The 14,542-nt window shown below is 46.9% G+C and overlaps 4 protein-coding genes across 10 annotated transcripts; 3 read left to right on the top strand and 1 right to left on the bottom strand.

The window, feature by feature from the left end:
- Window positions 1-117: 117 nt before the first annotated feature.
- On the top strand, window positions 118-784 carry LOC117901628 (zinc finger matrin-type protein 5). The gene is made up of 3 exons (XM_034812457.1): window positions 118-286; window positions 344-478; window positions 537-784. Exons 1-3 carry the CDS (start codon window positions 160-162, stop codon window positions 683-685), a joined length of 411 nt encoding a protein of 136 aa, XP_034668348.1. The 5' UTR covers window positions 118-159; the 3' UTR covers window positions 686-784.
- Window positions 664-2,753, bottom strand: LOC117901622. The gene is made up of 4 exons (XM_034812450.1): window positions 1,955-2,753; window positions 1,671-1,888; window positions 996-1,612; window positions 664-925 (listed from the first exon to the last, which is right to left on the bottom strand). The coding sequence occupies exons 1-4, from the start codon at window positions 2,564-2,566 to the stop codon at window positions 762-764; spliced, it is 1,611 nt and encodes a 536-aa protein (XP_034668341.1). The 5' UTR covers window positions 2,567-2,753; the 3' UTR covers window positions 664-761.
- A 633-nt stretch (window positions 2,754-3,386) lies between these two features.
- Window positions 3,387-12,193, top strand: LOC117901618 (RNA-binding protein 5-B-like). Of its 4 annotated transcripts, XM_034812442.1 has the most exons (12): window positions 3,411-3,785; window positions 3,887-4,189; window positions 4,254-4,476; window positions 4,529-4,598; window positions 4,889-4,962; window positions 5,433-5,510; window positions 6,880-7,006; window positions 7,099-7,335; window positions 7,393-7,869; window positions 7,927-8,764; window positions 8,824-9,073; window positions 9,137-9,324. In XM_034812442.1, exons 1-12 carry the CDS (start codon window positions 3,664-3,666, stop codon window positions 9,251-9,253), a joined length of 2,916 nt encoding a protein of 971 aa, XP_034668333.1. In that variant the 5' UTR covers window positions 3,411-3,663; the 3' UTR covers window positions 9,254-9,324. The 4 variants fall into 4 exon arrangements, with proteins under 4 accessions (XP_034668336.1, XP_034668335.1, XP_034668333.1 ...); XM_034812444.1 differs by lacking the exons at window positions 7,393-7,869; window positions 7,927-8,764; window positions 8,824-9,073; window positions 9,137-9,324 and adding an exon at window positions 12,148-12,193 and having other exon boundaries at window positions 3,392-3,785; window positions 6,880-7,100; XM_034812443.1 differs by lacking the exons at window positions 3,411-3,785; window positions 3,887-4,189; window positions 4,254-4,476; window positions 4,889-4,962 and having other exon boundaries at window positions 4,552-4,598; window positions 9,137-9,319.
- Window positions 9,769-14,413, top strand: LOC117901617 (RNA-binding protein 5-B-like). 4 transcript variants are annotated; one of them, XM_034812437.1, is made up of 13 exons: window positions 9,779-9,903; window positions 10,035-10,167; window positions 10,262-10,573; window positions 10,638-10,866; window positions 10,919-10,988; window positions 11,279-11,352; window positions 11,783-11,863; window positions 11,930-12,056; window positions 12,146-12,382; window positions 12,440-12,916; window positions 12,974-13,811; window positions 13,871-14,120; window positions 14,186-14,413. In XM_034812437.1, exons 2-13 carry the CDS (start codon window positions 10,046-10,048, stop codon window positions 14,300-14,302), a joined length of 2,934 nt encoding a protein of 977 aa, XP_034668328.1. In that variant the 5' UTR covers window positions 9,779-9,903; window positions 10,035-10,045; the 3' UTR covers window positions 14,303-14,413. The 4 variants fall into 4 exon arrangements, with proteins under 4 accessions (XP_034668332.1, XP_034668328.1, XP_034668329.1 ...); XM_034812438.1 differs by having other exon boundaries at window positions 9,787-9,903; window positions 10,040-10,167; XM_034812440.1 differs by lacking the exons at window positions 9,779-9,903; window positions 10,035-10,167; window positions 10,262-10,573; window positions 10,638-10,866; window positions 11,279-11,352 and having other exon boundaries at window positions 14,186-14,412.
- Window positions 14,414-14,542: the final 129 nt, after the last annotated feature.

Genomic DNA, 14,542 nt, shown 5'->3' with positions numbered 1-14,542 from the left:
ATTCCATTTTTGCAAATATGCAAAACATCATTTTCAAGCTGTGCGCATCTGATAGTCCATTGGCTGCCATCACCATGGAGATCTGCACTATCGACGCATGCATTTTCCACGCGACCATCTCTAGGACAAAAAGTAATTGTTTACCTTTGCGTTGCAGAAATGGGTCAAAGTTATTTTTGTGATTACTGCGGCTGTTATATGAAGAGTGATGTAAATGTGCGCAAGCTGCACAACAATGGCATCTCTCACACGGTGGCCAAATATCGCTACATGCGGCGCTTCGAAGGTGGGCAGGCAACTCCAAATATTTCCGAATTAAACTAACATTTTGTTGCTGTTGTAGATCCCGCAAAGATTTTGGCAGAGGAGCGCCTAAAGAAGCCATGTCAGCGCTATTTTAAAGGCTACTGCAAGTTTGATCTATATTGCAATTATGGGCATTATAGTGAACAGGAATTGAAGAAGCTGGAGCAGCTAGGTATGGTATACGAATTATGATGGAAACATCCAACATTCACTCAATTTTTATTCTGCAGTTGCTGCGCAAAAGAAATCCAAAACTAGGAGGCGAAAACCTAAGAAATGGCCCTGGAAAACTCACCATCAGAGTGGTTTACCACCCTCGCTGCGTCCAATGGAATTGGCAAAGCTGAAGACAACCAATTTTGAGCTCAACTGGGGCTAAATGTTTGTAATTTTTACTATGTAAAAACAATGTTCACAAATTAGTCTAGGAAAAGTTAATGTGTGCACAATTATCGTCATCCATTTAATATGCCAATAACCTTATCCATTACGCGGGATATTTTCAAATTAATGCGCAAAATGCGAGCATATTCGTAGTGAAATGATTTTGGGGAATGCCCGCTGAGGTTTTCTTGATCCGGATCGCACATGTGAGCCAGCAGGAAATAACAAAAGTGCTCTGAAATATATATGCAATAGATAATGATGATGCAATGCTATGATATCATTCCCTGAAGCCATTAGCTCACCTTGCTCCTGTTCTACGGCAAAGAAAAGCGGAGTGTTGCCCGCTCTCGACTCTACGGCATTTAGGATATCCATCTTTAAGCGACGATCCTTGAGCCTGTGTTTGGTTAGTTCAAGTCTATCGCAGGCACGCTCATAGTATTTGGCAAATGCCTTCTCTGGCGTCAGCCTTGGATCTGTCCCCTCTGTTGCTCTTTCATAGACTGGCTCCCCAGCCAATTGCCGCTCATCGATGCAGTCCAAAATGGTCTCTGCAACGTTGTACTGATTGTGGCGTACTGTCAAGTGCAAGGCCGTGTACCCGTCATCGTTGGTTTGCAGCAGGAGTTCCAGATCAATGCGTAGCATTAGTTCCCTTATCGATTCTAGATTAATGTTGTTGATGACAGCTAGATGCAGAGCCGTGTTGGAGTTTTCGTAAATGTGATTGGGCAAGCAGCCCGCTTTCAGCAGGTCTGTGACCAGTTCCGGATCAGCATCGTTCATTAGGGCAAGTTCAAGGCAATCTTCACCTTCCGCGCTGAGCATTTCATTGATATTAACATTGCTATGGGTGCAAACAAAAATCTGACGTTTTACGGCATTAGTGTCGCCCTTTAAAATTGCATTATGGATGGGCCTAAACGGGAACGAAAATTAAACATCTGTTGGTGCATTTGGCATGTTGAATTACTCACAGCAGGCCTTCCGGCGACAAAACACGAGACGTCTTGAATTCGTTGGTCATTATTCGTACCAGTAGAGCCTTTAGTTGCTCCTTATCCGTACCGTCTTGTATAAAGCTGTCCACGTCTTCGAGACCTTGTTCCACCACTGATGAATTGATGGATATATCCGAAATGTTCGAGCTGCGACGCTCTGATATCGGTCGTTGTATTTCTTTGATCGCCGGTTCCTGGGAAACAACAAATATTATAAATTAAGTATTCAAACGCAGCATGAGGCCAGTCTGTTAACTTACAGGAAGATCCAGTTTTTTCTTCTTGATTATCACGGGTGTCAGTTGTTTATCCTCCCGTTCCTGTTGCGCCTGTTCAGCTGCGGACACTTTGACCACCTTTGGCACACAGTTGTTGCGCTTGCGGCCACGCTTTTTCGCAACAATTAGAGGCGCGGATCGAGCTGGACTGGGGCTGCTGCCACTGGGTACACCAGAATCGGGTGAATCACTTTCTAGCAACAACTTTTGTAGTGAATTTGGTGTCGCATGATATCGATAAGATGTGCTGGGCCTTGGCTCTTCATCTGTTTGTGTGGAAGCGTTAGCTTTGGATGCCCCACAGTAACACTGTTTTTTTAGCTGCGAGGTAAATGTCGCAGATGCCTTATCGCTGCCCCGTCCATTAATGGCATCCATGACACGTTGTTGCATACCTTTATCGGGTATACGCAAGAGCAATCTGAATATATCCTCGTATACGGACTGAAAGGATTTTCGTTGTATGTACGCGTTGCTGTTCAGTGGTGCAGCTGCTGCAACAACTCGAACTGGCGCCGTCTGCTTCAAAATCAGGTCTGTGGCGCACGGCACTCGCTCTATGCGCTGCGTTTTCGTTAATAACACTTTCTTCATTGTTTAACACTTTGTACAGCTCTTTCACAAAAAGCAGAGTGACGGCTGCCGAGCTGATTATGCTTCTCTCTATATTCGGGGGAAGTCTCTGTTTAGATCGAAGAAAAATATTATAAAATGGTTATTCCCCAAGACACGCTGCGTAGTGAGTGACTTTCAGTGTTGCCAAGCGCAAGCCCTCTGACGTTTTGAAGCACTCTCCTTAGAGGTGTGCGATACTCCGACTATATCGCTATAACTGTAAAAGATCACTTTCAGTGATTTCGTGTTAGTTTAATCATTTTTTATAATTAGAATGCCAGTTATTTAATAGTAATTTTTATTAACTTCACATCTGAGACTCTCTGATTGTTGAAGATTTGTTTTTACGTTTTGTATTATTTCAGTAGGTTCGTCTCTAGATTTCTCAATCATCAACTATCGCCATTGTGTGAATGGCAAATAAGTAGGAGTGGGTGTCCCTGAACAAACACCAAATCTAATCTACGATCCTCTGATCTGATTAGAGTTTATTAACCTAAAGATTGCCGATATGGTTGCAAGGCCACTATTTCACCTCGAGCAAAAATATGTCATGGCCATGTGGAGTGGTCACTGCTTTTAACAATTTGGTGGCAGTGAAAGCGTTACACTTACCCGCTGTTGTTTAAAAAATAATAAAAATACAATTGGAAAATAAATGCTTGAGTTATAAAATAGATCAGTAAATTTAAAAAAAATCGGGATTTTCCCCTAAATTCCACAAACAGCTGTAAGTGATGTATGTCAGTGCTCCGCTTTCCAACACATTCGACTCAGTCCTAGTTTCGATAGCTTGCAGTCGGTTTTTGTGAATGGCAAAGCAGGCAGAGTTTTTTCGATAGCCTTTTTTTGTTGTACAAATTTTATTTCACGCTCAATAAACGAGCTACGGGAATCGAGAATAATTTATATATACTTTTGGTTCTCCCAGAAAAGTGCAATACGTAAGAAATGTACAAACTTGAATACGTAACTAGCTAAAGTTTACCCTTAGAGCTCTGCAAAAGGGCCACAGGCGCGTGTGAGGAGAGAGAAAAATTAAACATAATTACCGATTCGTATTAGATTAGCATAATATGGATTCCCGTTACGGGCGAGGCTTCTCAGGAGGAGGCGCAGGGAATGGCAATGGGGGTGGAGGCGTTGACCACCGCGAGGGTCAATACAGACGCTACAGTCGATCCCGGTCACGTTCACGGTAAGAAAAACCTTTTGGTACATACCTTTGTACGTACATATGTATGTATGCCTTTCACTTGTACATATTACATTATGAAATATGTTTGTATGTGCCTGCAGTGACAGGAACCGAGACTACAGACGTCACAATTCGCGTTCGCGCAGCCGCGAGCGTTCCTCGCATTACAACAGACATGCCGACGGCAGTGGCAGTGGCAGCCAGGACAAGGATCTCTATCGCGACCTGATCGACGACGACTACCAGGAGGAGCGGAGCTACAACTCGCGCAATCGCAACGAGGACAACTATGACCGTCGCGAGGATAATTACGACAACAATCGCGACCACCGATGGAAGAACTATGAGCGGCAATCGCGGGAACGCGGAAACTCTGACTACGATCGGGGGAATGAGCGCAGCAAGTGAGACCTGGATTATGTGTAGCACATTCTTTCGGTAGCTTAACGCTTTGATTCATATTTTCAGTCGGAACGCTGACTATCGGCATCATAATAATGGAAACAACAGCAACCAACCGAACAGGGAACGCGACAGGGAGCGGGAGAGGGACAGAGACCGCGAGAGACGCTACTCCTCCGACGATGAGAGCGATGAGAGCCAGTATCGCCGCAAGCATCACAGACCCTGCAACGAGGCCCAAAACAACATCATACTGTTCGGTCTCCAGAAGCACGTTACGGAGGCAGACGTAAGCCAGAAAGGAGGGCGATTTGTAACGATTTGTAATGTAATCCTTGCAGATCATGGGAGAGCTGATCAAAGTGGATATGGAGCCCACTTCGATACGAGTGATGAGGAAGCAGCCTACAGGTGGGTTACACATCCAACGAGCTTACTTTATTTGCTATACATATGATTAGGCTAGTCTGAAAGCACACGAAGAGCGTGAGTATTGAGTGGCCAGCAATCGGCAGTGATCGAGAGGAAATACAATTCATTTAACAGTTGGCTTACGGCTTACGACAAACATCTACAAAATTCCACAATACTCGAAACCCAAAAGCAATCCCAATCTCCAACAAATGTTACAAAACTATTGAAACATCCAACAACATATTTTGACAAAAACATTTTCGTATCTGCTTCTATCTAAAATTTAGGTGCCTCACGCTGTTTCGCATTTGTCGAGTTTAAAACCGTCGAGGAATCGAGACAATGGATGGAAATAACTAAGGTATCCCAAACAAACCAACAAGACAGGGAATTCAAATCTTCTTGATTCAAATCCAAACCCCGCGGCATCTGTAACTCAACTCTAACGAAACGAAATCTGAGCTTTAAGTTCGGTTCTCCCTTTGTCGCCCTTTTCAGTTGGGCATTGAGCCTAAAGCATAAAGCATTAAGGTTCTCATCATTTCATCTGTTCTGACTGTTGTTTCGTTTGCTTCTCTAGTCCAAATTTGGATGGTTTAAACTTTAAAGCGAGAACTGAACTTAAAGTAATCATTTCACTCTCAAATAGCGGTTATCAAATGGAGCAAAAGCAAACTTCCAGCGACTACAACCGGCGCGACCTCTGCGCGTAGCAAACAGCAAACACAGAACAGAAGCAACCTGGTGACTGTGTAGCCTGTGAATCTTGTGATCCAATCATTCCAGTCACTAACACGCAATCATTTCTGTTCTCTTCCTTCTCCGCTTCAGGGCACGCTCCAGTTGGGCGACCACCGGGTGTCCATGCAGTATAGCCACACACGGATGTCGGACTGGACTTGCATAAAGGTAAACAAAAATGCTGCTAATTACTAAGATGTTGCATTAAGAACAAATCCCATTTGAGCTTTCGTTCGATGCGTCTGATTTAGTCGCACAGGGAACTAGTATTTGTGGTTTTGTGGGGCATTGAATATGTTCATTGAGCGACAAATGCAAAGAAATTGTATTGATTCTTCCTTCGCGATGACAAACACACACATACAAATGTGCATACACATTGGACCACAAGCAACAGTAAAGCGGTACTATCTCTAGTGTTCGTAAACGAGCGATGACTGAAGCCTCGCTCAATGCCCGTAAGCGTGCAGTCCCTTCATGTGCAGTCTTCACTCTGTTTTAAGTCCTTTTGCGATAATTTTAAGATAGTTAAGACGTCGCTCGTGATTTTGTTCGCTGTCCATATATGAAAATTCGTATCAGAAAACAATAGTAGGAGCCTAATTCACACTTTCGAAAATGTACGTAGAAACAGGCGAATGCTGAAGACAGACAGACCAGAATACACAGCGCTTCCTCTTTTATTCTGTTCTTCATTCAACATCTTGGTATTTTTTTACACTTTAGTCCAATCAAAATCATACAAAACGAGAAGGGACGTGTGAGACGCTTCTTACGCGTCACAACTTTTATACCCGGCACTCAGTACTACATCTGCACTTTAGCGGTTATTTGTCAAATTTTACATTTTTTCTTCATCTGTCATCTACATCAACAACACTACTCACGCCAACACGCTCCTTTAGCTCGCCACCCTCCCCTAGAAACACACACTGCAGAGTCGCGGCAGAGTCAGCGGCAGAGGCAGAGGCAGTGACGTGTCAGGGGCCAGGCCATAAACAGCGCGAAGCAGAGTGTGAATGCTGCGGGACGGGGTGGGTTTGGCTACTGCAAATTAATTTCTTCATTGTGGCTATAATAATGATCCAATCGTATCCCAATTTGGTGATCTGATAGATATGGTCATTCCCTACGGAATGGCGTTTTTAGTTTTCTGCTATCTTCAAAATTGTAGATTTGGGAGGTTTTCGCCCTTTTGCGGCGGCGGAAGGGGGCGTGGCTCATTTTTGAAATACACTTGTAACAGTGTGAGCATACAGAAGTATGGATGCAAAATTTGGTGGCTCTAGCTTTAATGGTGTCTGAGATCCAGGCGCTCAACAAGACGGACGGACAGACGGACAGACGGACAGACAGACAGACAGACATAGACTCGGCTATTGATGCTGATCAAGAATATATATACTTTATGGGGTCGGAAACGTTTCCTTCTGTGCGTTACATACAACCGTTATGTGCACAAATACAATATACCCTATTTACTCTTCGAGTACCGGGTATAAAAATTAATAAATCCTTTCGTTTCTTGCAACTTTAGTGCGGTGCCAGCAACTTTAAGCGGCGCTTCCAATGCTTCATGTGCAGCGCATCTCGCGAGGAAAGCGAGAACGCCCTCTGTGGGGGCGGAGAAGGAATCGATGAAGTCACCCGAATCCTCACAAAAAGTATACCAAACAAAAACAATCTCATGCCATGCCATTTTGTTCAGATAGAGATACACACTCATTAACCTGCCTGCCATGCTTACCCCATGCAGAGATTATGTTACGCAATCTGGATGCCCTGACCAACGAGGAGGGTGTGCTGACTGCCCTCCAGCAGCTGCTGCCCAAGCTGGCCAAGTCCATCAGCAAAGTGCTGATCAGTCGTGATACCCTAACGCAGGCATCGCGAGGCATTTGCTATCTGCAGTTTGACACGCTCGTCGACTCCATGGAGTTGCACAATGCCCTGACAGCGCTGGATCCACCGCTGACCCTAGACGATCGTGAAGGTGAGTGTTTTCATGGTTTATGTACTCCTTACTCATTCCTAATCCCTTCCCTTTCAGTTGCCATTAGCTACTGCGTCGATGTAGATGATCGACCAAAGTTACCAAAGGAATCGCCAGCTGCCACTTCCACGAGTTCGGCCAGTGGAGGCATTCCAAACGGATCGATTGCAGCTGTGGCACCCTCGGGAGCTGGTGGAAGTTATACTCTGGCCGATGTTCCCCGTCTCGCCGAGTACAGTGCCTCGTTGTATGCCTCCAATCCGGCGGAGCAGGCGCACTATGTCCAGTACTACACGGACTACTACACGGCAGAGATAGCCAAGAGCAGCGCCTCAGACCCTCAGCTAACAGAAGCCAATTCCGGTGCTGCGGTGGCTCTCTCGGCCATTCAGCGAAAGCAGAAAAAGATGAACCAAATTGAGACGACAGCCACGGCGGCTGCCATAGCTGCTGCCCAGGCAGCTGCCGAGATTAAAGCCGCCTTCGCCGCTCAGAATGTGATTGCCCCAAGAGGAAACGATGGCAAGACTTATCGTAAGTAAACAGAATACAGCCTCAAGTTTCATTTAACACAAGCTCTTCCTTGTGCAGCCGCTCCTGATGTTTCCCGCTACCAGTACGATGAGACCTCTGGGTACTACTTCGACCCGAGCACGGGTCTCTATTACGACGCCCACTCCCAGTACTACTACAACAACGAAACGGGAGCGTATCTGTACTGGGATCAGCGGCGCAGCACCTACATTCTGGCGACTCCCGCCTCCACCCAGGCAGCACTGAAGGAGGTGCTGGCGGAGGCCGAGCAGAAGGACGACGATTCCAAGAAGGAGAGGGAAAAGGACAAGGAGAAGGAGAAGGACGGAAACAACAAGCACGACAAGGTGAAGGTGGCCAAGAAGATCGTCAAAGACATGGAGAAGTGGGCCAAGCAGCTCAACCAGAAGAAGGACTACACCGTGGTGGCCACACCCCATCCCATTCTATCAGGCAGCGAGATGTCGGGGCCCAGCACTTCGCGTTCCACTCAAGGCTCGTATGCAGATGTCGGATTCTCCATCCTAGAGAAGAAGGAGCGAGCCAAGTTAACGGACTTCATGCCGCCTGCGGCTCCACTCAGCGGGAATAAGCTGTTCAAGGCTTATGGCGGTGGCTCCGAATCGGATGAGGACAATGCGGCGGGGCCCGCACGGGCACCAGCGGCGGCTGTCGGTGGATCCGGATCCAGTGCCGCTGCTGACGAAATGGACTTTGTGGACTTCCAAAAGCTGACGTGTTTGTTGTGTAAACGTGCCTTCCAATCCCTCGAAATTCTTCAGAAGCATTTGAAAATGTCAAATTTGCACAAAGAGAATCTGGCGAAGCTCAATCAAAGTTCAGGAGCTGTGGCTGCCGAAGCCGATCCTGATCCAGACAGCGATGCGGGATTATCGTAAGTGAAAGGCCCTCATGTGACCAAATATTTCCTAAATCTATGAGTCCTTTCTTTAGCTATCGGGACCGCGCCAAGGAGAGGAGACTGAAGTACGGGGAGAGCGATCCACCGCCGCCGAATCGCAGTCGGGAGCGCTTCGAGCAGGAGATAAAGACACTGCAGACGCGTCAGAAGAACAACGCCAGCGCGGCTGCAGCTCTGCCCATCAGCTCGAATAATGTGGGCAATCGCTTGATGCAGAAGATGGGCTGGACGGAGGGTCAGGGTCTGGGCCGGAAGAATCAGGGGCGCACACAGATCATAGAGGTAAACACGAGTCAAATACAGCCTTTCGTCGGTAATGTTTTAATGTAAATTGTATATCCACAGGCTGAGGGGCGCACCAAGAGTATAGGCCTGGGTAACAAGGTGTGCAACCTGCCACCTGGCACAGACTACAAGTCTTACATCAAGAAGATGATGAAGCAGCGCTATGAGAACGCCTGAACATGCCAGAAGAATGCCCGAAAATGTATTTATTAAGATTTTAATTATTATTATATGTTTACTGTGGTATGATAACATAAATTATACAAATACAATTGTAAAATAAACTCGAAATTGTAAACAATGACTGCAATCTGAGATGGCAGGAGAATATTGAATATTTGCGTGGAGCCCGAAAGAGCTCGGACATTGACATGGAGAAAGAGTGCCTAGAAAAGCAAAAGGAGCACCATAAGAGGCAGTAATTCTCCTTCGAGGCGCTGATCAACAGCCAAACAAAGTTACAAGCTGATTTTATGCAGTTTCTAAGAGAAACAAACAGGTAAATTCCACTTTCACACCTTTCAAAAATTCCCACCGTTCCACCGGCTGTGGTTGGTGTGTGGAGACTTTTGTGGAGACTAATTCATCGAGCAGCTGTTTAATAAGTGGAGACTTGCAATGTCTGTGCTTCGCTTTGCAACACATGCGAACTTGTCTGGTATCGATGGTCGATAAATGTAGTCGGTTTTGTGTGAATGGCAAAGGAGGCACAGACTTTTTCGACAGCCTTTTTTTGTTGTACAATTTTATTTCACGCTCAATAAACGGACTTCGGGAATCGAGAATACTTTAAATATACTCTTGGTTCTGCCAGAAAAGTGCAATACGTAAGAAATGTGCAAAAGTAACTAGCTAAAGTTTACCTTTAGAGCTCAGCAAAAGGCAAAAGGGCCTCAGGCGACAGGCGTGTGTGAATGAGGAGAGAGAAAAATTAAACATAATTACCGATTCGTATTAGATTAGCATAATATGGATTCCCGTTACGGGCGAGGCTTCTCAGGAGGAGGCGGTGGCAATGGCAACGGCGGTGGAGGCGTTGACCACCGCGAGAGTCAATACAGACGCTACAGTCGATCCCGGTCACGTTCACGGTAAGAAAACCCTCTCGACATGCATAGCTCTATGTATGTATGCCTTTCACTGTTTCATATTTACATTATGAAAAATGTTTGTGTGTTCTTGCAGTGACAGGAGCCGAGAGCACGGTGGCTACAGACGTCACAATACGCGCTCGCGCAGCCGCGAGCGTTCCTCGCATTACAACAGACATGCCGGCGGCAGTGGCAGTGGCAGCCAGGACAAGGATCTCTATCGTGACCTGATCGACGACGACTACCAGGAGGAGCGGAGCTACAACTCGCGCAATCGCAACGAGGACAACTATGACCGTCGCGAGGATAACTACGACAACAATCGCGACCACCGATGGAAGAACTATGAGCGGCAGTCGCGGGAACGCGGAAACTCTGACTACGATCGGGGGAATGAGCGCAGCAAGTGAGACCTGGATTATGTGTAGCACATTCTGTCGGTAGCTTAACGCTTTGATTCATATTTTCAGTCGGAACGCTGACTATCGGCATCATAATAATGGAAACAACGGCAACAGCAACCAACCGAACAGGGAACGCGACAGGGAGCGGGAGAGGGAGAGAGACCGCGAGAGACGCTACTCCTCCGACGATGAGAGCGATGAGAGCCAGTATCGCCGCAAGCATCACAGACCCTGCAACGAGGCCCAAAACAACATCATACTCTTCGGTCTCCAGAAGCACGTTACGGAGGCAGACGTAAGCCAGAAAGGAGGGCGATTTGTAACGATTTGTAATGTAATCCTTGCAGATCATGGGAGAGCTGATCAAAGTGGATATGGAGCCCACTTCGATACGAGTGATGAGGAAGCAGCCTACAGGTGGGTTACACATCCAACGAGCTTACTTTATTTGCTATACATATGATTAGGCTAGTCTGAAAGCACACGAAGAGCGTGAGTATTGAGTGGCCAGCAATCGGCAGTGATCGAGAGGAAATACAATTCATTTAACAGTTGGCTTACGGCTTACGACAAACATCTACAAAATTCCACAATACTCGAAAACCAAAAGCAATCCCAATCTCCAACAAATGTTACAAAACTATTGAAACATCCAACAACATATTTTGACAAAAACATTTTCGTATCTGCTTCTATCTAAAATTTAGGTGCCTCACGCTGTTTCGCATTTGTCGAGTTTAAAACCGTCGAGGAATCGAGACAATGGATGGAAATAACTAAGGTATCCCAAACAAACCAACAAGACAGGGAATTCAAATCTTCTTGATTCAAATCCAAACTCAGCGGCATCTGTAACTCAACTCTAAAGAAACGAAATCTGAGCTTTAAGTTCGGTTCTCCTTTTGTTGCCCTTTTTAGTTGCGCATTGAGCATCTCATCATTTCATCAGTTTCGTTTGCTTCTCGAGTCCAAATTAGGATGGTTAAGAGTTGAAACTCAAAGCGAGAACTGAACTTAAAGTGAACATTTCACACTTATAGCGGTTATCAAATGGATCAAACTGCCAGCGACTACAACCGGCGCGACTCCTGCGCGTTGCAAACACACAGAACAGAAGCAACCTGGTGACTGTGTAGCCTGTGAAACTTGTGAACCAATCATTCCAGTCACTAACACGCAATTATTTCTGTTCTCTTCCTTCTCCGCTTCAGGGCACGCTCCAGTTGGGCGATCATCGGGTGTCCATGCAGTACACGCGTAACACACGCATCTCGGACTGGAACTGTGTCAAGGTAAGGATTGCCTTTAACCTACTGCTCTGCACTAAACTGATGTCTTTCCTTCGTTTGTTTTTTCAGTGTGGTGCCACCAACTTTAAGCGTCGTGTCCAGTGCTTTATGTGCAACGTCTCGCGCGAGGAAAGCGAAAGCGTCCTCGCTGGTGCCAGCGAGGGCGTCGATGAAGTCAGCCGAATTCTCACAAAAAGTATACCAAACAAAAACAATCCCATCTCAATGCCATTTAGTTCAGCTTAAGCAACAGACAAACTAAACTGAGATGCTTTCCCCATGCAGAGATTATGTTACGCAATCTGGATGCCCTGACCAACGAGGAGGGCGTGCTGACTGCCCTCCAGCAGCTGCTGCCCAAGCTGGCCAAGTCCATCAGCAAAGTGCTGATCAGTCGTGATACCCTAACGCAGGCATCTCGAGGCATTTGCTATCTGCAGTTTGACACGCTCGTCGACTCCATGGAGTTGCACAATGCCCTGACAGCGCTGGATCCACCGCTGACCCTAGACGATCGTGAAGGTGAGTGTTTTCATGGTTTATGTACTCCTTACTCATTCCTAATCCCTTCCATTTCAGTTGCCATTAGCTACTGCGTCGATGTAGATGATCGACCAAAGTTACCAAAGGAATCGCCAGCTGCCACTTCCACGAGTTCGGCCAGTGGAGGCATTCCAAACGGATCGATTGCAGCTGTGGCACCCTCGGGAGCTGGTGGAAGTTATACTCTGGCCGATGTTTCCCGTCTCGCCGAGTACAGTGCCTCGTTGTATGCCTCCAATCCGGCGGAGCAGGCGCATTATGTCCAGTACTACACGGACTACTACACGGCAGAGATAGCCAAGAGCAGCGCCTCAGACCCTCAGCTAACAGAAGCCAATTCCGGTGCTGCGGTGGCTCTCTCGGCCATTCAGCGAAAGCAGAAAAAGATGAACCAAATTGAGACGACAGCCACGGCGGCTGCCATAGCTGCTGCCCAGGCAGCTGCCGAGATTAAAGCCGCCTTCGCCGCTCAGAATGTGATTGCCCCAAGAGGAAACGATGGCAAGACTTATCGTAAGTGAATAGAAAACAGCCTCAAGTATCATTTAACACAAGCTTTCCCCATTGCAGCCGCACCTGATGTTTCCCGCTACCAGTACGATGAGACCTCTGGGTACTACTTCGACCCGAGCACGGGTCTCTATTACGACGCCCACTCCCAGTACTACTACAACAACGAAACGGGAGCGTATCTGTACTGGGATCAGCGGCGCAGCACCTACATTCTGGCGACTCCCGCCTCCACCCAGGCAGCACTGAAAGAGGTGCTGGCGGAGGCCGAGCAGAAGGACGACGATTCCAAGAAGGAGAGGGAAAAGGACAAGGAGAAGGAGAAGGACGGAAACAACAAGCACGACAAGGTGAAGGTGGCCAAGAAGATCGTCAAAGACATGGAGAAGTGGGCCAAGCAGCTCAACCAGAAGAAGGACTACACCGTGGTGGCCACACCCCATCCCATTCTATCAGGCAGCGAGATGTCGGGGCCCAGCACTTCGCGTTCCACTCAAGGCTCGTATGCAGATGTCGGATTCTCCATCCTAGAGAAGAAGGAGCGAGCCAAGTTGACGGACTTTATGCCGCCTGCGGCTCCACTCAGCGGGAATAAGCTGTTCAAGGCTTATGGCGGTGGCTCCGAATCGGATGAGGACAATGCGGCGGGGCCCGCACGGGCACCAGCGGCGGCTGTCGGTGGATCCGGATCCAGTGCCGCTGCTGACGAAATGGACTTTGTGGACTTCCAGAAGCTGACGTGTTTGTTGTGTAAACGTGCCTTCCAATCCCTCGAAATTCTGCAGAAGCATTTGAAAATGTCAAATTTGCACAAAGAGAATCTGGCGAAGCTCAATCAGAGTGCAGGAGCTGTGGCTGCCGAAGCCGATCCTGATCCAGACAGCGATGCGGGATTATCGTAAGTGAAAGGCCCTCATGTGACCAAATATTTCCTAAATCTATGAGTCCTTTCTTTAGCTATCGGGACCGCGCCAAGGAGAGGAGACTGAAGTACGGGGAGAGCGATCCACCGCCGCCGAATCGTAGCCGAGAGCGCTTCGAGCAGGAGATAAAGACACTGCAGACGCGTCAGAAGAACAACGCCAGCGCGGCTGCAGCCCTGCCCATCAGCTCGAATAATGTGGGCAATCGCTTGATGCAGAAGATGGGCTGGACGGAGGGTCAGGGTCTGGGCAGGAAGAATCAGGGGCGCACACAGATCATAGAGGTTACATAACTAAAACTTAAATATTAAATTAAATAATTAATTAATGCAATTTCTTGCATCCACAGGCTGAGGGTCGCACCAACAATGTGGGCTTGGGAAACAGGGCTGGCAATATGCTGCCTGGAAACGATTACAAAACTTATATTAAGAAGATGATGAAGCAGCGCTATGAGAACGCTTGAAGAACTATTTTTTTATTAGCTGCATTTTAATTCCGCTTGAATTTTAAAGTATTCGGGCCTTGGTTAGTTACCTAAATTGTACATCCCCTCACCCACTTGTGCTCATTTAGAATTGTTTAAGCTAGTAATTGTACAATAGATGTGTACAAAATATCTTAAATAAAACATTTTATTCGACTTTTATATTTCAATCTTTCTGCATAACAGTGCCAGATCGTCAAATAACAGATAACGATAACA

Source organism: Drosophila subobscura, chromosome U (assembly GCF_008121235.1).
Source record: "Drosophila subobscura isolate 14011-0131.10 chromosome U, UCBerk_Dsub_1.0, whole genome shotgun sequence".
NCBI lineage: Eukaryota > Metazoa > Arthropoda > Insecta > Diptera > Drosophilidae > Drosophila > Drosophila subobscura.
The sequence above is the reverse complement of the archived record's forward strand: the minus strand, read 5'-3'. Positions and strand labels throughout refer to the sequence as shown.